The 27,286-nt window shown below is 43.9% G+C and overlaps 1 protein-coding gene across 4 annotated transcripts in view; it reads right to left on the minus strand.

The window, feature by feature from the left end:
- Positions 1 to 2,680: 2,680 nt before the first annotated feature.
- The window catches only part of ZNF592 (zinc finger protein 592), a 59,521-nt gene continuing 34,915 nt past the window's right edge, over positions 2,681 to 27,286 (minus strand). For all 4 annotated transcript variants that reach the window (XM_060293804.1, XM_030878541.3, XM_060293805.2 and 1 more), the window contains 7 exons: positions 16,167 to 16,345; positions 9,986 to 10,162; positions 9,547 to 9,706; positions 9,146 to 9,433; positions 8,806 to 8,918; positions 7,996 to 8,131; positions 2,681 to 6,772 (listed from right to left, as the gene is read on the minus strand). In XM_060293804.1, coding sequence (XP_060149787.1) covers positions 6,272 to 6,772; positions 7,996 to 8,131; positions 8,806 to 8,918; positions 9,146 to 9,433; positions 9,547 to 9,706; positions 9,986 to 10,162; positions 16,167 to 16,345 — 1,554 coding nt within the window. In that variant the 3' untranslated portion in view covers positions 2,681 to 6,271. The remainder of the gene's footprint in view (positions 6,773 to 7,995; positions 8,132 to 8,805; positions 8,919 to 9,145; positions 9,434 to 9,546; positions 9,707 to 9,985; positions 10,163 to 16,166; positions 16,346 to 27,286) is intronic.

Here is a 27,286-nt window from a genome sequence, read left to right on the forward strand (position 1 = left end):
CTGGTCCTTTTCCTTCCTTTCAAGTCTTTTTTTAAGGGTCCTTCTGTATCTCAGCCGGCCCTCCTTTTCCACAACAGCTATATCTTCTCATTCTTTAAAACATGCCAATACCTCCTGGCAATAGTTGCTGCAATTACTGCTCAACCCAAGGGATGCCATTGACAAACCAAGCCACTGCCTCCATTTTTGCTAGCACCTGCCACACTTCCTTCTAATCAGCTACTCCTACTTTCTAACCCCACCACCACCATCATCACCCATCCTAAAAGGCAAGTGTTATTTCCAGGTTCTAAACTCTCTGCCTGTTCTAACTCTCCTGCCTGCTCCTTCCCAACTTTCTGTGCCTTTCCTTACCATCACCGCCCCACTCCCCTCACCTCATGTTCTCCTTTTCCCCATTTAAAAATCATATTCAAAACCCTCCTCAGATCCAGCCGAGGGTAGAAATGCGACACCTCCTTCTCAGGCGAAGAGCTTCTTAGAAAGCAGAACTCACCTTCCTCCTCAGATACCAAAAATATGCAACCTTGTCTATATGCACAATGGGTCTTAGGGCAAAATTACAAGCAACTTGGTCTAAGGACTAGAAAACCCCCGGAGGAAAATAGGAATTGTATACAGTGTGCCCTGGGCTATAACTGAAAAGGGAGGCCTGGAAACAGTGGAGATCCTAGTTTAAAATATCAAAGAGCAGCTAAATTACTCACTTCAAGCATCAAAGGTACAATCAACTTTCTCCGTTTTCACAGAAAATAGAGGCAAAGACTATGGGATTAAGTTTTACAAGTAATATCTAGTAGACTTTAGTCTATTTACATCTATCTATCTATAAATAATACCATGCCCATCCATGAAATGAGATGGTGCTACTGACCCACTGTCACATGAGCACTCACTACGGTGGAGGCTTTTCCAATTTTAGAATTGACTTAAATGGCTTTATCGTATCCTTTTGACACATTTTCCATACAATCACTTACACATTTGTTGAGTTTTCAGTATTCATGCACTAAAAACTCAATTTCAATTTGCAAATAATAGTAAATATTATAAAAAATAAGAGCATGTTAAAAGGCCAATATGTGACACAATGAACTAGTTCAAGAATTCATCTGGACCTAGGCCTCTAATGAATAGATACCTGGGAAATAGAAGAATCTGAAGATGCTTTGGAATTACAAAATAAACAGTTCAAACTTGGAAAGGCTTGACAAAAGCCAAAAGAAATAGTTACTCATAAAAGAACTAGAATTCTAATTGAAAAAGCAGAAATCTGATGCAAATTTAAATATAAATAAATGCAAATAAAAGTGATATTGCCTTGGGGGAGGGGGCCAGTGGGGGGGGGTCTTCCATTTTTGTATATATCTAGGCCAAAAGTCAATACATAAATAAAACAATTAAACAAAGGAAGAAATTCAATAAGAGATCTTGCCTTTAGGAAAGTCCCCTCTATTTTTACATAAATATATACAGGATCAAGAAGATAAAATCTAACCAGGCTCAATTCTAGATCCCCAGGAATTTAAAACTCCCGCCCCCCCCACCCCCAATTTGACAGATGCAAGAACTGAGGCCAAGAGAGATCAAATGACTTAGTTACAGAATCCAGACTGGAACCTAGGGCTCTTGATTTCTAGTCCCTGGATTTCTTCATTCCATTACACTGCCAGTGAGTTTATTCTCAAGGCTATGTAGAAACAGGGAAAATGTCCAGACATAATGTTAAGTAGAAAAAAGTAGGATACAAAATCAGAGGCAGTGCAGTGCTAGTCACACCTGAGTAATCTCAGATCTGCCCCTTACTAGTTCCATGACCTTAGGGTCAACCACTCTGAACCTCCAAAAGAATAATAGTAGTATTGATATTTATCTCATAGGATTGTTATGAGACTAAACAGGAGAAGGAATGTGAGAATAATGTCTGTCATATAGAAATGTTTGATGTTAACCACTGTTATTATCATAATTATACCATAAACTCAGCTGTGAACAGAACAAGGACTGGAAAATGATATGCAAAAATGAAAACAACTGCAAAGATGGGATTATAAATATACATGTTTTTTATTTCTCTAATAATGCTATATCATTTTCCAATAAGAAAACGGTGTTTTGTTTGTTTTTTTTTTCAGCCGTACCGCGCGGCTTGCAGGATCTTAGTTCCCCAACCAGGGATCAAACCCAGACCCCTGTGGTGGAAGCATGGAGCCCTAACCACTGGACGACCAGGGAATTCCCCAAGAAAAAAGCATTTTAAATAGAGACCTAAAACAAAAAAACAAACCCATACTGGGACTTGAGTCTTAGTCTGCTCTTTCCTCCAGAGGGACTGAAGGCTCCCAGTTTCTAAGACTGCTGTGGCAACTGTTGGTGGAAAAGGTCAGGCTTTGGACAGCAGCCTGAATCCCCTGGAAAAGACAGGGAGAAATGTTCCAGAATCCAGAAGATTCTGTCTCAGATCAGACCCTGAGAGAACTTTGTAGCTACTGGTTGAATCAGATTCTTTCAGTCACGCATACATGCATTAATTCAGTCATTCAAACATTCTTTGAACCACTAGTGTATACAAGGAACTGTACTACGAGCTTTTAATGAATTAGACTGACCCACTGGATGAATTTAGAACAATCTCCATTATATAAGTGAAAAAAAAAAGCAAGCTTCAGAACACTGTGTATAGAATGCTACCATTTGTATTAAAAATAGATATATAAATATACATATTTAAAAACTTGTAAATGCATAGAATTGCTCAGGAAGGATACATAAGATATAGAAACAGTGATTAATTCTGGAGAGGGGGATGTGGAACTGAAGGCTGACCTCCATTGGGAAGCTTACTTTTCATTGTATTCTCTTTTTGCATTGTTTGGACGTCTTACCATGTATGTGTATTAATTTTTTCCAAAAATGAAAAAAAAAATTAAAAACAAGTAAAAGAAAGTGTGCCCAGAGCTGAATACACAGTGATGACCAGGGCAGGCAGAGGGGTTTTTCTGCAGTCTCGGGGAAGGCAAAGTGTGTTGAACTTGCTGAACCACAGCTGTTTTCAAAAGCCAGACTGTTTACATAAGTTAAGGGAAGAGCTCTTTCTACACCAATTAGCTTATAGTAATTCGGCATATCATTTTACAGAGATAAAGGAGTTGGAAAATAAATACTAGTCATTTGTCAAGCCTTAGAGTGTATTAAATTGTAGTTTCTACAAGGGTGGGGATCTTATCTGTTTAACTTGATCAGTAGAGCATTCACTCCAGCAGATAAGTGCTTGTTACAGCAAGCATTTTCTGATAACAAATGATAGCACAACTATTTTAAAACATCTTTAAAAAAAAAGATCAGAAGATATTGGACCCTGAGGGAACCATGTTCCCTGTGAGGGTTGGGCCACTTTTTCTGTAATAGCCTCACCAAAATAATGATCTTCAAATGGCAAGATAAATCCCAATGAGAATGAAAGGTCACAGAGACACTGCATGTGCTTTGGAACGCCACAAGCAAATGTGATGCACAGGGCCCTCCTTGGGGTGAAAAGGCACAGACTGACTCCAAAGAGAACCTGGTGCTCAGTGGGGCACCCCAACTGCAGGGGAGGTAGGAAAGCAGTTGTCTGGATGGCTGCAAACTGTTGATAAGCTGGCAGCCAGCCAAAGTAGCCGGGTCACTAAGGCAACACAGCAGCTGACATCATGGACTTTAGAACCAGATGGGCTTGACTTACAAGGTCACCCAGCAACTTATTTAACCTCTCTGAGCCTCGGTTTTCTTCTCTGTACAGTGGAGGCTAACTGTGAGATCACTGTGAGGACAAAGTGAGAATCACTGCAAAGTGTTTTTAGAAAGATGCTGGGCCCACAAGCAGGACTTAAAGTGCTGTTAATCATCACTCTTACTAAACAGTGGAGAGATGTCCCAGACCGATCATAACTGACCATCAGCATCAAGTCTGAATAGCCGGCAAGGTACACTCCACCCTGACATTGATAGTGTTTCATAGTCAATAATCCCTGACATTGATAGTGTTTCATAGTCAATAATCCCTGACATTGATAGTGTTTCCTAAACTAGAAAATGCTTCCATACTTATCACCTCACAAAAGCCTGTGAATCGAGTTGGATGGGAAATACTAGGTCTATCTTGAAGGGGAGGGGCTGGTGAAGTTAAGAGGGTTTGTTAAGAGCTGGTTGAGGGCAGAACCCAGGCTGTGACCCAGGTTTCTTGGTGAGTGGCTCGACATTCTTTCCACTCCATACCATTCCCAGGAAGGAGATAGATCTGAGGTCAGGACAGGTCAAACCTGTGATTTCACCACCTCCTCTCCCCCAGCTCCAGCTATACTGTCTCTGAAAGTGGTTCGGCCATCCATTTCAAACGCTTCTATCAGCCTCCTCTATAATCTGTTCCTGTGAATGGCCCCGGGTGCAGGGTAGGCACCCTGCAACTGGAATTAGGAAGGGATGACAGCTGAGTTGGGGCCAGCTCTGGCTCTGCGTGCAGCCGGAATCAGGCCCGGTTTGCCCTCGCTGCCTGCTTGGGAAGCAGGGACATGGTGGCCTTGCCAGGTATGGCAATCATTAAGAAGCACTGTTTCTCTGAAACTGAAACAAGCGCTAACCTTTCCCAATGCCATTAGCATTTCCACTAAAAATCTGGCATTTGATAGAGGAAGAAATTTTTTTTTCAATTGTGAAAAGGTCAGGCATATTTACCTGACTTAATAATTTATCATTGATATTCAATGTCTTCCTTGAAGGATCGCCTCTAAGAATGCAGTCAGCACCCACTTCCCTTTGCTGCACTAGATCCTGCTGGGCCCAGCCCCACATCCCACCCATGCAGGGCTGCAGCAGCTACTCGGAGCAGAGGTCAGAGGACACCTCCGCACAGCCGGCTCCTTGTGCTAGGTCAGGTCCTAACTCTGCCATCAGAGAAAAGACAGCCCAGCCTCCCATGTCTAATCCCAATTCTGCCACGCCCGAGTTCCCTGTGGCAGGGGTGATATCAAGGCCTCTTGAACAGTGCAAGAAAAGTACAGAATTCCTCCCTTCTATCCCTCTCCCTCCTCCCACCAGTAAAGGGTTCTCTTAGTTTGAAAAACCGTTTGTAGGAAAGATGGAGGTGCCCAGGAAAATTTCAATAAGCCCTAAAAACCAAGGCTGCTAGCTCAGGGGAGAACTTGGAGGTGACTCTTGACCAGCATAAGACCCTCCCCTCACCCCTTCAGAAGTACTGAGCTCCTGGTTTCCACACCACAGCTCCAAAATCTAGAGAGGACTGTCCTTGGGCAGCAGGAAACACTGTTCTCCCTCAGAGATGGGACAATGAGGGAAGTCTTAGGTGGAGTAGGGTAGGGCCAGGCTCACTGGAAGAGGAATACAAGAGCCTACCTGCATGGTAAGAAGATTTTTTTATTTGAAATATAGTCTGAGCAACACGGGTGCAGCCGAGAGGAGGAGGGGCTGGCCTGCCTGGGGCAGCAGCCTCTCTAATGGCACAGGAGCAAGAGTACAAATATCCCAGTGTCTCTGCGCCCCAAACCCCGCTCGTCAGGAAAGGCAGAACAGCAGCAGAACAAGGACGCACAGCTCCTTCTGAAGGGGGTCTGCCTCTCGGTGCCTGCCTGACTTGGCTGCGTTTCCTGCTCTCCCGGGTTCCAGACAGAGGTGTGCTGCAGAAGTTTCTCCCCCCACACAGACAGGATGGGCCAGTGTGACAATTAATTCTCCAGGACTCTTTTTTGGGGAACGAATCAGAGAAGACAGAAAGGAACGGCATGGTGACCAAGGGCCCTCTGCAAGCCAGGCTGGGCGAGCTCTCTGAGAGGGACTGCACCAGCACCCTCATCCCCCTTCTCAGGCTCCAGTGGCAAGAAAGAGAGCTGCTGTCAGGAGCCCCTGGCTGAAGGCAGCGAGCGGGGAGCCTCCCAGAAGAGCACAGCTGCTGAGGGGTTTCTAGCTGGGGTGACAGCATCGGGGTTGGGCCACTTAAGCAGCCTGGGGCTGGAAGGACGCAGACAAAAGTTGGGGTACCAGGAAGCAGCACAAAGCCATAAATAACAGAAGCAAATTCAGAGCTGTGAGGGTCCTGGACGACCCCGCCATCTCCTGGGGCTGGGGGACACCCAGCCCCCAGCAGCTCAGGGCAGACACTGCTCCAGGGCCCAGCCAGCCACACTCACACCGGGGTGGAGCCTTCTCTTTCCCACTGTCCGCGTGGCAGGCGGAGGACACCACGGCACCACCCGACTGCGCACTGCAAAGCTTCCAGTCACACCTGTGGGGACGGTGTGTGGCTGTCCCGGTCCTGAGAGGCCTGTGGTTGACTCTGAGCATCTTGGGCACCATCCTCGTCAGGGGCCAGGCCCAGTGACCTCCTGGCCTCTGAGTCACCCAACAGAGGCTCCTCGGCACACTCTTCCAGTCCGTTCTCCCTGGTCTCCACGGACACCTCCTCCCCAGAGCCCTCCTCTGGCTCTGCTGCCTCTGCCTCTTCCTCCTCCTGGTCTCTCACCTTGTGGACGATGAAGAGGTGGCGGCTGAGGGAGCTGGCAGAGGTGTAGCACAAGCCACAGAGGAGACACTGGGCTGTGGAGCTGTCCTTCTGGTGCTGAGGTATGTGGCTCTGAAACTCGAGCCCTGAGTCTGTGGCAAAGCTACATTTCGCACACTGGAAAAGGGACTTGTGCCTTTTGGTGGAAGAGACAGTCGCGCCATTGCTGGTGTCTGGAGCATCCCCTGCTCTGCTGACTGGTCTTTTCAGATGGTTCACCTGAAAGGGGAAACGATGTGAGCCCGAGACACGAGCCCCCCAAACAGGATAAACGCAGCCCAAGGACTCACAGAATCACCACCCAGGCCAGGCTCACCGCAGCCCTAAATTCTGGTTTAGGTTTGGTTTGTTTCTTATGTTTGTTTGTTTAATGTAACATATGCATGTGGCACAACATTCCAAAGATATGGGAAGGGTACAGAAAAGATTAAGTCCCTCCTACCCGGCTCCCCAGCCCTGCTCTCCAGAGAACACCGTATTACCTGGGTTCTGTGTGGCTCCTCCAAAAGATATTCTATCCGTACACAGAAGTAAAACTACTGCCTCTTATGAAATGATAGCATTACACGCACACTTCTCTTCACCCTGCTTTTTTCACTTAAAAACATGTATTGACACATTTCCTTATGCCCAAGGCCAAAGATATCTGACAGATAAATCTTAGAAGCAGAATTGCTAGATCAGAGGATGTATGCATTTGGCAGAGAAGGGAGGGTATGCATTTTAATCATAGACAGATGTTGCCAAAATGTCAACTGACACCCTTCCTGCTGTGTGTGAAAGGGCCTTTGCAGACCAGGGCCCTTCTCTGAATAGCCATTAAAGAAACTCCTCAAAATCCAGGCAGTTTCCCAGACATGCCTGCCCCTCTGAGGAGCAGCCCCTCGCCGTGGAGTGGGAAGGCCCTACTGTGAGGAGGCTGCTCCAGAAGTTGACCAGAAATGGACGAGGTCATGAAATAGGGATGAGGCCAGAGGACAAAGGTCCCGGAGAGCAGGAGTCTAGGTCTGGCTCCTCTGTAACTGGGGGTGGGGGTGGGGAGGTGACTCAGCCAAGCATGGCCACCCTCACCTAACAGTGAGCCCTGCCTACCCCTGCCTCCTAGGACTGCAGAGGGGCAGAAGTAGGAGGGTATGTGTGAAAGTACTCCGATGGCCACAGAATGCAGCATACACCCAAGGAAGGGGGTCGCAGTGACAGGGAAACATAAAGAAAAAACGGTCAACGGGCTGCCTCGTGAGTCTTTGTTCCTGTCCCTTCTTTGTGTGCAGTCCCCAGGCAGGTCACACAAGACTAGAGAGTGACTGGCATTGAGGGACGCTGTCACTGCTGGCTGCTCCATGGCCACAAGGACAAATGGGCTCCCTGTAGCCTTCCTAGTGCCCCTCCAGCTCCAGCCGCACTGGGCAAGCTGCTCCAGTCGGCAGGGGCCCCACACTCACCTGAGGGGAATGTCCGCCCGAAGGTCTGACTTTGGACGTCTGGCTCAAATCAGGGTTTCTGATACCATGCATAAGGCTGATGTGGCTCTCCAGGAGGGAGGGCCGAGGAAAGCTGGGGCTGTCCTCTGTGCAATACCTGCAAAAGTACAGCCGAAAGAGGTCATGTAAGATGACAGGCTCCGGGGCCCAGGGGGGCCAGGCAGGTCTGGCAGGCAGGCAGAGGCAAAACTGCTTCTGGCTCCAGCGGGGAGAGAGTTTGGAGCAGGCAGAGTGGCCCTCAGGCTGGCTGGGTGGTGCTGGGTACTCCCCAGAGAAATCTAGCCAGCAAGCCAGCCAAGGTGGCAGACAACAACAGCATATCAGAGTATCTGTACTGGCCCTGAGCTATGACTGCACTCTCCACTCTCTGGTATCAGGGTCCAGAGACCCAACTGCTGGGCTAGTGGTCAGCCTGAAAGAGTGGCCTGTCCTGTCCTAAAGCTCGGACAGATGGTGCTGCAGCCTCACAGCCGAACGGGGCACATGCTCACATTGCCACCACTCCTCTCAAACCTCAGGGCCCTCCACTGCTGACTGGCAGGCCAGCCTGGGGTTAGGGAGTTGGGAAGGGGGAGGGCTCCAGAGCCACCAGGCTCTAGCAGCTTATTTCCGGAATGCCCTCATTTCTGACCTAGCCACAGCATATTCCCGTTAGAAACCTGCTTATCTCTTGCCTTTGGGCCCTAATCTCACAGCAGAGAAAAGCCCCAGTGGTACTATGGACAGTCTTGATAAATTCAGGCCTCCTGGCTCCCGCCCCCAGGGACTCACCCACAAGTGTAGACTTTCTTTACTGTGTCGTGGTTGTTGCGGATGTGTTTGCGCAGGCTGTTGGGGGTATGGAAGGACTGTTCACACTGCCGACATGGGTACCGCTTCAACGTCTATGGGAGATGACAGGATGCAAAGCATCAGAACCGTAAGACAGTTCTGGGTGCGTCCTTCTTCTCAGATGATGAAGGCAGAAACAAGGATGCCCCAAGACCTCAAGATCTGTAGTACCCACCATGCCCAAAGCACCAGGAAGTCATCCATACAAGGGGGCTATGACCCCACAGGACAGAAGTCCAGAGAATCTGGGGCTGCACTGTGCCCGTGTGGCTACACTTACCCGACCATGGCTCTTTTTCATGTGGGACACATAGCTCTCCCGATCAGGAACCCACTCCTGGCACTCCTGGCAGGTCCAGCCAGTGTTCCTCAGCCGGGGCCTGGCCTCACCCCTGCGATGGGCTTCCGGCCTGCCCCAGCGGCTAGAGGGCAGGGAGCTGCCCCGAGCAGCCACATTAGTGGCTGGGGGTTCAGTGGGAACTCGAGAGCCAGGGCGGCTTGAAGATGTGTCTGCTGAAGACTGGAGGCTTGACAGCTCGTCCACGTTTCGGGGAACACCGTGGGTGCTCTGGGGATGGGGAGAGCGATTACTGACTGGGCAAGGGGAAAGATGCACAGAGTCAGACCCCCGGCCTGAGGCATGTGCCCTTCTCCCCAGCCTCCTTCCCCAAGGCGTCCCACCTTGACATGTTGCATCAACTCTGGCTTCTGCAGGAACAAGAGCGGGCACTCAGGGCACTTGAAGACGCCCACCTGCGCCTTACTGGCATTCTGGTAAAAATGCTGCTGAATGTGCCTCTTCTTGTTGAAGACCATTTCACAGGAGCACTTATAAATGAGCCTGACGAGACAAGCCCCAGCGTGTGAGGTACCCAAGGCTGCGCTGGCAGAACCACAAGGCCCCTCCACCCCATCTCTGATCTCTCTGAACCAGAGTCAGGTTTGGGGAAGCAATACTCTGAGCCAACGTTGATACTCAGCAGACTCAGGATGTCTTTAGAGGACTCCAGGCATCTCTGCCACTAGCCCAGGCTTCCCAGTCCATCCCAACACCTCCCCACAGAGCACCCAATCTATCAGCTCTGCTCCACAGGCCTGCTGGCCCTGGAGCTGCACTCACTGGGAGGGTCTGTGGGGCTGGGTGGGATGCTGGGTGGTGCTGTGGTCCGCGGTGCTACTGGCAGTCTTGAAGGCCATGGGGCAGAATGCACATTTGTGGAAAACCTGGCAGTGTCGCTCCTGGATGTGGCTTTTCAGCAAGGCCAAGGTCAAGTGGACTACCCCACAGTGGATGCACCTGGATAACAGATGTTGGGGGGTGCGGGGGGAGTAGGCATGTCAGACCGAGAAGTAGTGTTGGAAAAGGAGGAATGGAAGACAGGAACAGGGCCATCTCAGGGACCCTCCCTCTCCTCCTCCCTCATGCACTCAGTCTTCTATCCTCCACATGTACACCTCGAGAGCCTGCTTGCTGCCACCTGGCACAATGCAGTCATCCAGGGTGCCCCAAGCCCAACACCCAACCTGGTAGAAAAGGGGGAAGACAGCCTCCCCTCCCCTCACTGGCCAGAAAATATTCTTCTGCAAACCAAAAACTTGAACACAGCCAAGAGAATCTGGTGGGAGTGGAGAGGGTAGAGAATGGTTCAAAAATGACATCAACAGTATCCATTTAAGTGTGATAACAACTGAAGGAGTCCAAGAGGAATTTCAGAAGGAGACTGCAGAAAGCCTGTGTCTTCCGCAAGCTGGAGCCGAACAGGCAGGGATGTTCACTGAATAAAATGTACAACTACGGAATGCTACACTCCCCATAACAACCACATTAAAATAAACAGCCCTCAGAGCCCAAGAAGAAATGCTCTAGAGCAGCGCTCTCTGATGGAACTTGCTGTGATGATGGACATGTTCTATATTGCACTGTCCATGTGACTATTTACATTTAAATTAATAAAATAAAATGGCCAGTTGCACTGGCTACACTTCAAGTGCTCAGTAGTCACATGTGCCTGATACTATTTTGGGTTTTCTTTTTTTTTATAAATGTATTTTTTGTTTGTTTATTTATTTTTGGCTGCGTTGGGTCTTCGTTGCTGTGCACGGGCTTTCTCTAGTTGCGGTGAGTGGGGGCTACTCTTCGTCACGGTGTGTGGGCATCTCATTGCAGTGGCTTCTCCTGTTGTAGAGCACGGGCTCTAGGCGCGCGGGCTCAGTAGTTGTGGCGCATGGGCTCAGTAGTTGTGGCACACGGGCTTAGCTGCTCTGTGGCATGTGGGATCTTCCCAGACCAAGGATCAAACCCGTGTCCCCTGAATTGGGGGGCGGATTCTTAACCACTGCACCACCAGGCAAGTCCCCCTGATACCATTTTGGACCGTGCAGCTCATAAGTGTTCTAGTGTCTCCTTGGTGGGACTATGGATAACATTTTTCTTTTTCCCTACCAATTCAAATTCTCTGAGTTTTGTTTAGGGCATATATTATTTTTGTAAAGTATCAACTGTCTTAAACCGTTTTTCTGAAATTGAGGGCTGTTGTACTCTTCTTTCAACTTCAGAATATCTCTCTATAAATACTGTGTTTCCTTCCTTCAGTATCAGAAAATGATGTGACCTTCCTCCAGGCTAACCTGCATCTCTTCAGGTTCCTAGACCCTCTCATGTGTTCAGTCTTTCTTCATGCCTATAAACACACACAGGTCTCCCCTACATGAGAAAACACCTTCCCTGCTCCCAGCTATTCCTCTTGAGATAACTATTATTTTCCGTTTGTTGCAATACTGCTTGCTCCTATAAACTTGACATCCCAGTAGGCTAAATAGAGGCTAGTAGAGAGGCTGTTGCTTTACTGAAAGGACATCCCTTCACTTAAGAATTCTTTGACTCCCAATATTAGCCTGCATTTCAATACATTAGCCCATTTTTGCAATGCACATAACTCATCACAGAATCCTGACCGGTCCTTTTTGTTTTTCTTCCTTTTGTGTGTGTTGGGAGTGGCAGTGGGGGACAGAATCACCTTTTGCAAACTTAATTAGCAATGAGGAGAAGTGCACAGAACTCAAAGCCTGTTCGCAACTGAGGTCTGTGAGCATTCGTTACTAAATGTGTACATGTGTTAGAGCAACTATACAAACTACTTACACTTAAATTATATTTTCTTTTCTCTCCTGCTAAACAAAATAGTGACCAACTCCTAGCACACAGAAGTACATCCATACCACAAGTAATTATGAGGAGAAAAAAAATCCACATATTTCCAAATTCATCCAAAGTGGCAAATACACCTGACGTGTAAGGAATCTCTTAAGTGGTTTTATTTGTGCAGTTTGACCAAACTCCTACAGGAGCAATGTAAATGCGACTGAAAATCCATTCTATTTACCCAGCAGACATTCCTGGAAGAAACCTCATGGAAAGTAAGAATATAAAGGGGTAAAAGAACATGTGCCAAGTAGCCTCAGTGAAGGACTGAATCAAGCAGGGTTTACAAACTGATGAAAAAATCTGCAGAAGAGAAATCCAACCCTATGACACAGCTCTTTACCAACTGTTTAAGAGAAAAAGAGAAAACAGACAATTATAGAACCATATGCTGTCAAACATATACAGTTTCAGAAAAGATAAAGAGCAGTAAAATATTTAGCTTTGCCAATAACCACAAATAATAAGAAAATAACACATTATTAAACAGTCTAAACTTGCTCCCTTACGACACTGGTCACAAATTTTCAAGAAAGAGCAGAATAATTTATAGAATTCTAAAAATATAATATTGTAAAACTCTGTAGTAGAGCTCAGTGAAATGGAACATAGGTACCTTCTGAGAATTTCCTAAAAAATATTAATACCCAGGGCTTCCCTGGTGGCGCAGTGGTTGGGAGTCCGCCTGCCGATGCAGGGGATGCGGGTTCACGTCCCAGTCCGGGAGGATCCCACATGCCGCAGAGCGGCTGGGCCCGTGAGCCATGGCCACTGAGCCTGCGCGTCTGGAGCCTGTGCTCCGCGGCGGGAGAGGCCACAACAGTGAGAGGCCCGCGTACCAAAAAAAAAAAAAAAAAATTAATACCCAGAGAATGGGAGAAAATATTAGCAAATCATACATCTGACAAGGGACTTGTAACCAGAATATATAAAGAACTCTTACAACTCAACAACAGAAAGACAAATAACACAATTTTTAAATGCGCAAAGGATCTGAATAGATATTTCTCCAAAGAAAATATACAAATGGCCAATACATTTATGAAGATATGCTCAACATAATTATCCATCAGAGAAATACAAATCAAAATCATGAGATACAACTTTATACCCACAACAACGGCTATATGCAAATGTCAGACAATAACAAATATGTGAAGAAATCAAAACTCTCATACACTGCTGATAGGAATATAAATGTGGTATAGCCACTTTGGAAAACAATCTGGTAGTTCCTTATTTTACTGCTAGGTATATATCCAAAAGAACTGAAAACATGTGTTACATAATAACTTGTACATGAATCTTCATTAGCAGCATTATTCATAATAGCCAACAGGTAGAAACAAAAAAGGAATGAAATACTAATATATGTTACAACATGGATGAATCTTGAAAACATTAGGCTAAGACCACATATTATATGATTCCATTTATATGAAACGTCAGAAGGAGACACATCTATGAGACAGAAAGTAGTTGCTTAGGGTTGGGGGGATGGGAGGATTGCAAATATAGGGTTTCTTTTTGGGTGATGAAAATATTCTAAAATTGACTGTGGTGACTGATTGTACAACTCTGTGAATATAGTAAAAACCACCAAATAGGACACTTTAAATGGGTGAATAGGATGGTACGTGAATTACCTCTGAATAAAACTGTTACCAGAAAAACACATTAATAGTTGAAGATCTTAAGTATAATGAATACTGTATTAGTGTGTATATCTTCTGAGTTCAACCATAGATCATTGAAAATTTTAATGTCAATATCTTCAGTAATACCTCTAGCTGAATCATAATACTTTTTTGTCTGACATTTCTTACAAAGGCTTGATAAACTAAATTCCTTTTGAGACATTAGGTTTCTTTCTACTCTTACAGAAGAAAGTAAAATATTTAATTAAAAGACAAAAAATGCTATTAATCCATCTGTGTTATTGAAAATTTCTTGGATTCAAGATTCAAATACAAAAATTAAAGTGTTGATTGCATTGCTATTGGATTCGATTTGATCTTGAAACAAGCAGCATACACTTAAGTCAAAGTTAGAAAGGTATTTTCAAACTTTATGAATGCTGCAAAAAACACAGGTTCAGGTGTTTGGTTTTAAAATGTAGCCTGGGATGCTGCCCAGCAATGCTCTTCTGCAACACGGAGGCAAGGGCTTTGTATAACCCCATCTCTGGATTATTTTCTTCCCATACACTTTAGCTTCTCCATTCTCCATAACATGTAAAAGAAATCAGTCTACATTTGGAAATGCTTATACCAAGAGAGAAACCTGGAAGATCACTAACCACTCCCCATCCCTCACCCCAGTATACAAACTATCATCAAGCCCTAATGTTTCTACTCCCTAATCTCTCTCAAATTTACCTTCTCTCCATCCCCACAGCCATGCCTTAGCTGAATCCCTCGGTCTCTCATCTGGATTGCCACACGACCAGTCTCTAATCTCTCCCCTCTAATATACATGTCAGCTTTCCAGAATGATCTTTCTAAAACACAGATCCAGTTGGATCACTCCCCTGCTGCAAATCTTTCTGTAGCTCATCACTGTCCACTGCATAAAGTCCAAACGTCTGCCAAGGAATACAAGGTCTTGCATGGCCTGGCCTCTACCAACTCCCTAGTCTCATTTCTCACCCTTCCTCCGGTTCATCCTGACCTACATCTATTGAAATGCTCATCATTCCTGTAAGCCCTTTTATGTGTGCTGGTATCCCTTGCCTATGCTCTTGCCAGATATGCTCTCCGCCTTTCTTCTACCTAAAACCTCCTAGTATCTCCTCTGTGAAGCTTTCCTGACCATTCCTCAACTATGGGACTTACCACTTTGAATTGTAATTACTTGTGTGCATGTCTGTAACCTATCAGACTGAATGAAGCCCCTTGAGGGCAGGAGCTGGGTCTTAATCATCTTTGTATCTTGAGTGTCCGGCACAATGCTAAAGACAACAGTAAGTACTCAAGAAATGTTTATTAAATGAACTAAATCAATAAAAAAAATTTAATACCAAAGAGAAGAAAACCTTAATAAATTTGGGCAAAATTATGTTTCTGAAGTAAAAATAATCAAGTAAAGCATGAGAAGATGTAGAAACTCCCGAGCAACCAGTAAACCAGTAAAGGAGACCTGATTGCGTCAATGTAAAATGATGGATCAATGAGTTTTGGAGGGAGTGTTCTCCCTCATTTTGATCTTTTTCCTGAAAATGACTTCTTGCTTATATTTGTTCAACACAATGGAGAAGATTCAGTTTAATTAAAATAGAGTTTTCTCAGTTTTACCATGAAGCTGATGATTTTTTCCATGCTTAGGCTTTGCTTCTCACAAAGTGACAAAAACTAATCAACACAAAGATACCACAGTCCTTTGAGTTTGGCATCTTGCCATTTGTTAACAAAAATTGAGAACATTTGAAAGTACTGACAGTTGTAAATTTATTACAGAAATGGTACTTGAAAATTAATATGCCAAACATGATAACTTTGTGAACAAATTTATATACTTTTAAAAAACAAACTGACAAAGTGAATGCTTATATATATTCTAATCTTCCCCAAATCTTCCCATTTAAAGCTTTTTTTTTTTTTAATTTATTTATTTTTTATCTTTTGGCTGTGCTGCGCATGGCACGTGGGGTCTTAGTTCTCCAACCAAGGATCGAACCCACGTGCCCTACAGTGGAAACGCAGAGTCTTAACCACTGAACAGCCAGGGAAGTCCCAAAGCTTTTTTTTTTTTTTTTTTTAAATGTTTAACTTTTTAACTCCTTATTCTTCTTCCCCTTGCTATTCTGGTTCCCTACAAGATTAAAAATGTCTGTCCACATACCAATCAACATTCTTCTCTTATTAGGCTGCAGCCCAGGTCTCTTAAGATCAAAACTCATTTTTTTTCCGCCGTGCCTCGTGGCTTGCAGGATCTCAATTTCCCAACCAGGGATTGAACCCAGGCCACAGCACTGAAAGCACCAAATCCTAACCACTAGACCACCAGGGAACTCCCAAAGGTCAAGTCTTAAATGAGTTCTGGTCCAGAAAAATAACCAGCCACTGGGCAAGCCCAGGACAGTGAGTCAGGTAGCACCCACCTGTAGCCCACCTTGCGGGCATAGTGCAGGCAATTCTCCTTTACATGCGTCTGGAAGTAGGCAGAGCGACAGAGGGCTCCACACTCCGGACAACAGTAGGGGGACTTGTGGGCGTGGATCCGCTGGTGGGCACAGAAACTGCACTGGTTGGGCAGCAGCATCTGGCACACCTGGCAAGTCTAGGAAAGAACAGCAAGAAAGCAGTTCACGCAGGAGCCACAGGCCTGTAGCTCTCCAATCAGAGCTGTCTGGCTTTCCTAGGACATGGGTCAGAATGACCTCCTCCCCCAACCATTCTCTCTTCCAGCTCTCCTAGGACACTAGTGAAATCCACAGGCCTCATGAAGTGTTGACACTTGACACCCAAGCTAGCTTTGCCTCTCACCTTATTAATCAAAAACAGACCTGACCGTATTTTCCCAAAGGTTAGTCCTACATGTAGGACTGTGAGTACTTCTCTCCTCTGGCATAGCAGAGGACCACGTTTTCCTTTTCAGAGGCCCAAGGCACTTCTTGAATTCTAAGACCTCATTACACTGCCAGACTCACCAGGGCCTCTACCCTAGCTCAGCAGGTTCCTACTCAACAGCTTTAGTCAGCTGACTCAGGGACTTCCAAAGTAGACCTGAGCCTACCCTGGTTAATGCTCAGAAGCCCCAGTGCAGACTAACTGAGCTCCCATAACCTCAGCCCACTCTGAGGGGTGCCCTGAGCCACAACTGACCACATACACCCACAGGAAAGCATAGGATAGGTAGCAGCTCCTTTGTTCTCAGTCCCAGGAGAGAACCAGAGGCTAACAAGTCCTACAGGCAGACTCATTGAAGCTCTCTAATGGGGACAGCCCAGACAGCTCAGAGGGGGAAAGCAAGAGACTAATCTGGTGCCTGCATCTGAAGAGGCCCTTCTTAGGAAAAAAGGGACAACTGTACTACTCACTAAGGGGGCCATTGACCTGGGGTCAGAGGAGTGCTTAGAGGGATAAGTTGTTAGGGAGGTCAGGAAAAGATCTCTGCTTTAAGCAGCAATATCCAGAATATAGGGCCTCTACAGGACAAACAATCCAGCGTTTTCAACAAAAAAAATTTCAATGGAAAAAAAAGATTAAGGGAAGAGGAATTTACAGATTAAAAGAGACTTAAAAGACATTTTCAGTGTATACAACTGCAATGTATAGCCCTTATTTGGATCCTGATTCAAGCAAGCCAAGTGTAAAATGAAATGAGACAATCAGATATTTTAATCCTAACTTAATGATGACAATACTGAGACATCTGCCATTTGATATTAAGATTTGATAATAAGGAATTATTATTAATTTTAAGATGTGATGATATTATGTCTATGTTTTGGTATTTTTTGAGGATAAAACTTTATCTTTTAGATATATATACTGAAATAGATACTATAATGCTGGAATTTGTTTAAAAGCAATCCACTGGGGGAGAGGTGAGTAAGAACATAGATGAAACAAGATGGGCCACTGAGTTGGTAACTGTTAAAAGAAGGTTCATTATACCATTCTTTCCACTTTTATATATGTTTGGGACATTCCATAATAAAAGGTTTTGTTGTTGTTTTTTCACTATTGCTCTAGGTGCAAAACAGTAAACAAGTATGCTATTTTTTGTGTAAAAATGGAGGAAATAATCACTCTCACACATACACACACACATTTGTTCATATTTGCAAAAATGGAGCAGTAAACCAAAAGTCAATAAAAAATGGTTACCTATGGGGAAGGAGGGAACAGGGTGAAACGGACAGGAATGGAAGCGAGACTTTTCTGCATATACCTTGTTATGTAATTTTGGAATCACGTAAATGTTTTACATAATTTCAAATACATATACAAAATTAAACTAAATAAACAAAAGCATTCCCTAAAAACTGAAAAACAGAAACAACCTAACTATGTATCAAGTAGGTGACATAACCATGTAGAGAAAAAAATTATCCCCAGTGACTTTTAAAACACAGTATTTTGACTTATACATTCTTAATATGATATATTCTAAGGACAAAAAGAACTGCAAATACACCCTCAACTTTATGCAGTTGTCCTAACATTAGAAACAATATTGATTTTGATATTTAAAAATTGGTGTGTATGGGTGTGTGTGTGTTTATGTGTGTAGTAAGAAAATCTTAGGAACCAAGATTTTCAGTATAAAATCAGTTACATAAAAAGGATAATCTTGGGCTTCCCTGGTGGCGCAGTGGTTGAGAGTCCGTCTGCCGATGCAGGGGACACGGGTTCGTGCCCCAGTCCAGGAAGATCCCACATGCCGTGGAGCGGCTGGGCCCGTGAGCCATGGCCACTGGGCCTGCGCGTCCAGAGCCTGTGCTCCGCGACGGGAGAGGCCACAACAGTGAAAGGCCCGCGTACCGCAAAAAAAAAAAAAAAAAAAAGGATAATCTTACATTTTAATACCTGCATAAACTCATGATCTTCCTTTCCTCTTTTTCAAAAAATACTTTTTAGCTCTGACCACTGAAAAGGCCTAGGAACAGATATATCCAGCAGAATAAGCACCTCTGGTGCCCAGAATGTGGCCTCTAAATATCATTTCTCACACACATGCACACAAAAAAACCCCGGCTTCTTGGAAAAACAACTGACTCTAGGTTTAGTACAAGAAATGTGCCCAGGACATCTTGTTGGGGCTCAAAGTAAGAAAGCTTCTCAAGGTTTAATGAGTTCATATCAAAAGGACATAGGAGCCAGCTTGAAGGGGCTCCCACTGATCAAAGATGGGACAATTGAGCATCAAAAAGAATGACTCACAGGACTTCTCTGGTCACACAGTGGTTAAGAATCTGCCTGCCTGCTGAGGAATGCCTTATCTCCTAACTAGTTTGGGACATTAGCCAAGTTAAAATCAATAAGTGCTATAAACCACTTTATGTTGTTCCTCTCAGACTTCACGACCAGGGTGATAGATGGTCTGTGTTTGGAATGTATACACAGCTTGTGTAGAAAGGTTTGAATCAGCTTACAGCTTAAATCAACCCAAACAAGCCAAGTGGAGACTGAGTCCAGGTATGGACTCAGGAAGAGTGGACACCATCATGCTTTGAGGGTCACAGATCACTATCTACAACTTGGCTGTGAACTCGTGGCAAACATTCCTGGCAGCAAATGCAAAAACAATAAATGTTGTGTACAACAATGAAAAAAAAAAGAAGAATCTGACTGCCAATGCAGGGGACACAGGTTTGATCCCTGGTCCAGGAAGTTCCCACATGCCACAGAGCAACTAAGACCGTGTGCCACAACTACTAAGCCTGCGCTCTAGAGCCCACAGGCCACAACTACTGAGCCCACACACTACAACTACTGAAACCTGTGCACCTAGAGCCCACGCGCCACAACAAGAGAAGCCACCATACTAAGAAGCATGGGCACCACAACGAAGAGTAGCCCCCACATGCCACAACTGGAGAAAGCCCGCACGCAGCAATGAATACACAATGCAGCCAAAAATAAATAAATTTATAAAAAAATAAAATAAATACTCAAGATATTTTTTAAAAAAAGAATGACTCACAAATCAAAAACATACAACAGATTCACAAAAAAACAAAAAGAAGAGGACACAAGCATAACACAAAAGAAAACCATCAAACCACAATAGGAAAAACAAAAAGAAAAAGAAAGGAACAAAGAAGAAATACAAAATCAACTGGAAAACAGGTTTAAAATGGAAATAAATACATATCTGTCAGTAATTACCTTAAATATCAATGGACTAAATGCTCCAATCAAAAGACACAAAGTGGCAGACTGTTGATTAAAAAACAAAACAAAACAAAAACAAGAGCCTATAATATGCTGCCTACAAGAGACCCACTTTAGGGTGAAGGACATACAAAGATTGAAAGTAAGGGGATGGAAAAAGATATTTCATTTAAAAGGAAATAATAAGAAAGCAGGGGTAGTAATATATCAGACAAAACAGACTTTAAAACAAAGGCCAAAATGAGAGATAAAGAAGGACACTATATAATGATAAAAGGATCAATACAAGAGGAGGATATTACACTTGTTAACATATATGCAGCCAATACAGGAGCACCCAAATGTATAAAACAAATACTAACAGACATAAAGAGAGAAACTGATGGGAATACAATAATAGTAGGAGACTTTAACATCCCACTCACATCAGTGGACAGATCTTCCAGACAAAACAACAATAAACCAACAGAGATCCTAAACAACATACAATAGAACAGGTAGACCAATTGATATTTTCAGAACATTACATTCAAAAAACACACAATACACATTCTTTGCAAGTGCCCATGGAACATTCTCTAGGACTGACCACATACTAGGATGCAAAACAAGCCTCAACAAATTTTAGAGGATAGAAATTATTTCAAGCGTCTTTTCTGACCATAAGGGCATGAAACAAGAAATCAACCACAGAAAGAGAAATGAGAAAAAAAGATTACATGGAGACTAAACAACATGCTACTAAAAAAACCAATGGGTCAATGATGAAATCAAAGAGAAAATTTTAAAATACCCTGAGACAGGGCTTCCTTGGTGGCGCAGTGGTTGAGAGTCCACCTGCCGATGCAGGGGACGCGGGTTCATGCCCCGGTCCAGGAGGATCCCACATGCCGCAGAGCGGCTAGGCCCGTGAGCCATGGCCGCTGAGCCTGCGCATCCGGAGCCTGTGCTCCGCAACGGGAGAGGCCACAACAGTGAGAGGCCCACGTACCACAAAAAAAAAAAAAAAAAAAAAAAAAATACCCTGAGACAAATGACAATGAAAACACAACCATACAAAATCTATGGGATGCAGCAAAAGCAGTTCTTAGAGGGAAGTTCATAGTGATACAGGCCTTCCTCAAAAAGCAAGAATAAACTCAAATAAACAACTTAACCTACCACCTAAAAGAATTAAAAAAAGAAGAACAAGGGCTTCCCTGGTGGCACAGTGGTTGAGAGTCTGCCTGCCGATGCAGCGGACACAGGTTCGTGCCCTGGTCCAGGAAGATCCCACATGCTGCGGAGCAGCTGGGCCCATGAGCCATGGCCGCTGAGCCTGCGCGTCCGGAGCCTGTGCTCCGCAACAGGAGAGGCCACAACAGTGAGAGGCCCGCGTACCGCAAAAAAAAAAAAAAAAAAAAAAAGAACAAAAAAACCTGAAGTCAGCAGACAGAAGAAATAATAAAGTTCAGAGAGGAAATAAATAAAATAGAGATTTAAAAAATTATAGGAAAAACCCAATAAAACCGAGAGCTGTTTCTTTGAAAGGGTAAACAAAATTGACAAATTTCTGGCCCAGGTCGCCAAGAAGAAATGAGAGAGGACCCAAATAAACAAAGTAAAAAGTAAAAGAGGAGAAATAACAACTGATACTGCAGAAATACAAAAAACCATAAAAGAATACTATGAACAACTATACGCCAACAAACTGGACAACATAGAAGAAATGAACAAGTTTCTAAAAACATACAGCTCACCAAAACCGAATCAAGAAGAAATAGATAGGGACTCCCCCAGTGGTCCAGTGGTTAAGACTCCGTGCTTCCACTGCAGGGGGCATGGGTTTGATCCCTGGTTGGGGAACTAAGATCCCACAAGCCATGGGGCACAGCCAAAAACTAAAAATAAATAAAAATGTTTTCAAAAAAGGTAAAATTGGGACTTGCCTGGTGGCACAGTGGTTAGGAATCCGCGGGCCAATGCAGGGGACACATTCCCTGGTCCGGGAAGATCCCACCTGCCACGGAGCAACTAAGCCTGTGTGACACAACTACTGAGCCTGCACTCTAGAGCCCATGAGCCACAACTACTGAGCCTGTGTGCCACAACTACTGAAGCCCGCACGCCAAGAGCCCACGCTCCTCAACAAGAGAAGCCACTACAATGAGAAGCCCTCACACTGCAATGAAGAATAGCCCCCACTCACCCCAACTAGAGGAAAGTCCACGCGCAGCAACAAAGACCCAACACAGCCAAAAATAAATAAATAAATAAAATAAATTTAGTTTTTTAAAAAAAGGTAAAATTGGGCTTCCCTGGTGGCGCACAGGTTGGGAGTCCGCCTGCCGGTGCAGGGGACGCGGGTTCGTGCCCTGGTCTGGGAGGATCCCACATGCCGCGGAGCGGCTGGGCCTGTGGGCCATGGCCGCTGGGCCTGCGCATCCGGAGCCTGTGCTCCGCAGCGGGAGAGGCCACAGCGGTGAGAGGCCCGCGTACCACACAAAAAAAAGAAAAGGTAAAATTATCATTATATGCAGATGACATGATAATATATAGAGAAAACCCTAAACACTCCACACAAAAACTACTAGAGCTGGGCTTCCCTGGTGGCGCAGTGGTTGAGAGTCCACCTGCTGATGCAGGGGACACGGGTTCGTGCCCCAGTCTGGGAATATCCCACATGCTGCAGAGCGGCTGGGCCCATGAGCCATGGCCGCTGGGCCTGTGCGTCTGGAGCCTGTGCTCCGCAACGGGAGAGGCCACAACAGTGAGAGGCCTGCGTACTGCAAAAAAACAAAAAACAAAAAACAAAAAACTACTAGAACTGATAAACAAATTCAGCACGGTAGCAGGATACAAGATTAACATATAGAAATCTATTCCACTTCTTTACACTAACAATGAAATATCAGAAAGGGAAAGTTAAAAAAAAAAAAAAAAAAGCAAAACCCTTTCACAATCACATCAAAAAAAAAAAAGATGCAGCAAAAGCAGTTCTAAGAGGGAAGTTTACAGCAATACAATCCTACCTTAAGAAACAAAACAAAACAAAACAAAGAAGAAACATCTGAAATAAACAACCTAACCTTACACCTAAAGCAATTAGAGAAAGAAGAACAAAAAAAAAACCCCAAAGTTAGCAGAAGGAAAGAAATCACAAAGATCAGATCAGAAATAAATGAAAAAGAAATGAAGGAAACAACAGCAAAGATCAATAAAACTAAAAGCTGGTTCTTTGAGAAGATAAACAAAATTGATAAACCATCAGCCAGACTTACCAAGAAAAAAAGGGAGAAGACTCAAATCAATAGAATTAGAAATGAAAAAGGAGAAGTAACAACTGACACTGCAGAAATACAAAGGATCATGAGAGATTACTACAAGCAACTCTATGCCAATAAAATGGACAACCTGGAAGAAATGGACAAATTCTTAGAAATGCACAACCTTCGGAGACTGAACCAGGAAGAAATAGAAAATATGAACAGACCAATCACAAGCACTGAAATTGAAACCGTGATTAAAAATCTTCCAACAAATAAAAGCCCAGGACCAGATGGCTTCACAGGTGAATTCTATCAAACATTTAGAGAAGAGCTAACATTTATCCTTCTCAAACTCTTCCAAAATCACCATCACTCTGAGACCAAATCCAGACAAAGATGTCACAAAGAAAGAAAACTACAGGCCAGTATCACTGATGAATATAGATGCAAAAATCCTCAACAAAATACTCGCAAACAGAATCCAACAGCACATTAAAAGGATCATACACTACGATCAAGTGGGGTTTATCCCAGGAATGCAAGGATTCTTCAATATACGCAAATCAATCAACGTGATACACCACATTAACAAATTGAAGGAGGAAACCGTATGATCATCTCAATAGATGCAGAGAAAGCTTTCGACAGAATTCAACATCCATTTATGATAAAAACCCTCCAGACAGCAGGCATAGTGGGAACTTTCCTCAACATAATAAAGGCCATATATAACAAACCCACAGCCAACATCGTCCTCAATGGTGAAAAACTGAAACCATTTCCACTAAGATCAGGAACGAGACAAGGTTGCCCACTCTCATCACTATTATTCAACATAGTTTTGGAAGTTTTAGCCACAGCAATCAGATAAAGAAAAGAAATAAAAGGAATGCAAATTGGAAAGAAGAAGTAAAGCTGTCACTGTTTGCAGATGACATGATACTATACATAGAGAATCCTAAAGATGCTACCAGAAAACTACTAGGCTAATCAATGAATTTGGTAAAGTAGCAGGATACAAAATTAATGCACAGAAATCTCTGGCATTCCTATACACTAATGATAAAAAATCTGAAAATGAAATCAAGAAAACACTCCCAAAAAAAAAAAAAAAAAAAGAAAACACTCCCATTTACCATTGCAACAAAAAGAATAAAATATCTAGGAATAAACCTACCTAAGGAGACAAAAGACCTGTATGCAGAAAATTATAAGACACTGATGAAAGAAATTAAAGATGATACAGATAGATGGAGAGATATACCATGTTCTTGGATTGGAAGAATCAACATTGTGAAAATGACTCTACTACCCAAAGCAATCTACAGATTCAATGCAATCCCTATCAAACTACCACTGGCATTTTTCACAGAACTAGAACAAACAGTTTCACAATTTGTATGGAAACACAAAAGACCCTGAATAGCCAAAGCAATCGAGAAAGAAAAACGGAGCTGGAGGAATCAGGCTCCCTGACTTCAGACTATACTACAAAGCAACAGTAATCAAGACAGTATGGGGCTTCCCTGGTGGTGCGGTGGTTGAGAGTCCACCTGCCGATGCAGGGGACACGGGTTCATGCCCCAGTCCGGGAAGATCCCACATGCCACGGAGCGGCTGGGCCCGTGAGCCATGGCTGCTGAGCTTGTGCGTCCGGAGCCTGTGCTCCACAACGGGAGAGGCCACAACAGTGAGAGGCCCGCGTACAGCAAAAAAAAAAAAAAAAAAAAAAAGACAGTATGGTACTGGCACAAAAACAGAAATATAGATCAATGGAAGAGGATAGAAAGCCCAGAGATAAACCCACACACATATGGTCACCTTATCTCTGATAAAGGAGGCAAGAATATACAGTGGAGAAAAGACAGCCTCTTCAATAAGTGGTGCTGGGAAAACTGGACAGGTACATGTAAAAGAATGAAATTAGAACACTCCCTAACACCATACACAAAAATAAACTCAAAATAGATTAAAGACCTAAATGTAAGGCCAGAAACTATCAAACTCTTAGAGGAAAACATAGGCAGAACACTCTGTGACATAAATCACAGAACGTTCCTTTTTGACCCACCTCCTAGAGAACTGGAAATAAAAACAAAAATAAACAAATGGGACCTAATGAAACTTAAAAGCTTTTGCACAGCAAAGGAAACCATAAACAAGACGAAAAGACAACCCTCAGAATGGGAGAAAATATTTGCAAATGAAGCAACTGACAAAGGATTAATCTCCAAAACATACAAGCAACTCATGCAGCTCAATATCAAAAACACAAACAACCCAATCCAAAAATGGGCAGAGACCTAATTAGACATTTCTCCAAAGAAGATATACAGATTGCCAACAAACACATGAAAGAATGCTCAACATCATTAATCATTAGAGAAATGCAAACCAAAACTACAATGAGATATCATCTCACCAGTGAGAATGGCCATCATCAAAAAATCTACAAACAATAAATACTGGAGAGGGTGTGGAGAAAAGGGAACTCTCTTGCACTGTTGGTGGGAATGTAAATTGATACAGCCACTATGGAGAACAGTACGGAGGTTCCTTAAAAAACTAAAAATAGAACTACCATACGACCCAGCCATCCCACTACTGGGCATATACCCCGAGAAAACCATACTTCAAAAGGAGTCATGTACCACAATGTTCATTGCAGCTCTATTTACAATAGCCAGGACATGGAAGCACCCTAAGTGTCCATCAACAGATGAATGGATAAAGAAGATGTAGCACATATATACAATGGACTATTACTCAGCCATAAAACGGAATGAAACTGAGTTATTTGCAGTGAGGCCACAAATGGCCACGCTAAAGCAATCTACAGATTTAAGTGAGGTGGATGGACCTAGAGACTGTCATACAGAGTGAAGTAAGTCAGAAAGAGAAAAACAAATACCATATGCTAACACATATATATGGAATCTAAAAAAAAGAAAAGAAAAAGAAAATGGTCAGAAGAACCTAGGGGCAAGACGGGAATACAGATGCAGACCTACTAGAGAATGGACTTGAGGATACGGGGAGGGGGAAGGGTAAGCTGGGACAAAGTGAGAGAGTGGCATGGACATATATACACTACCAAATGTAAAATACATAGCTAGTGGGGAGCAGCCGCATAGCACAGGGAGATCAGCTCGGTGCTTTGTGACCACCTAGAGGCGTGGGATAGGGAGGGTGTGAGGGAGGGAGACGCAAGAGGGAAGAGATATGGAGACATATGTATATGTATAACTGATTCACTTTTTTATAAAGCAGAAACTAACACACCATTGTAAAGCAATTATACTCCAATAAAGATGTTAAAAAAAATCACATTAAAAAAAAACAAACAGGGGGCTTCCCTGGTGGAGCAGTGGTTAAGAATCCACCTGCCAATGCAGAGGACACGGGTTCGAGCCCTGGTCCGGGAAGATCCCACATGCCACGGAGCAGCTAAGCCCGTGCGCCACAACTACTGAGCCTGTGCTCTAGAGCCTGCGAGGCACAACTACTGAGGCCTGCACGCCTAGAGCCCATGCTCCACAAGAAGCCCACGCACCATAACGAAGAGTAGCCCCCACTTGCTGCAACTAGAGAAAGCCCACGTGCAGCAACAAAGACCCAATTCGGCCAAATTAATTAATTAATTAAAAAAACAAAACAAAAACAAAACAACTTAAGAATAAACCTGACCAAGGAGGTGAAAGACTTATGTGATGAGAACTATAAAACACTGATAAAGGAAACCGAAGATGTTTCAAAGATACGGAAAGATATCCCATGCTCTTGGATTGGAGGAATTAATATTGTTAAAATGGCCACGCTACCCAAAGCAATCTACAGATTTAATGCAATCCCTATCAAATTACCCAGGACATTTTCCACAGAAATAGCAAATAATTCTAAAATTTATATGAACCATTAAGGCCTCAGAATTGCCAAAACAATCCTGAGGAAAAAGAGCAAAGCAGAAGGCATAACCCTCACAGACTTCAGACCATATTACAAAGCTACGGTAATCAAAACACCATGGTACTGACACAAAAACAGACATGAATCAACGGAACAGAATAGAGAGCCCAGAAATAAACCCACAAACCTACAGTCAATTAACCTTTGACAAAGGAGACAAGACT

Source organism: Globicephala melas, chromosome 2, assembly GCF_963455315.2.
Source record: "Globicephala melas chromosome 2, mGloMel1.2, whole genome shotgun sequence".
Lineage (NCBI taxonomy): Eukaryota > Metazoa > Chordata > Mammalia > Artiodactyla > Delphinidae > Globicephala > Globicephala melas.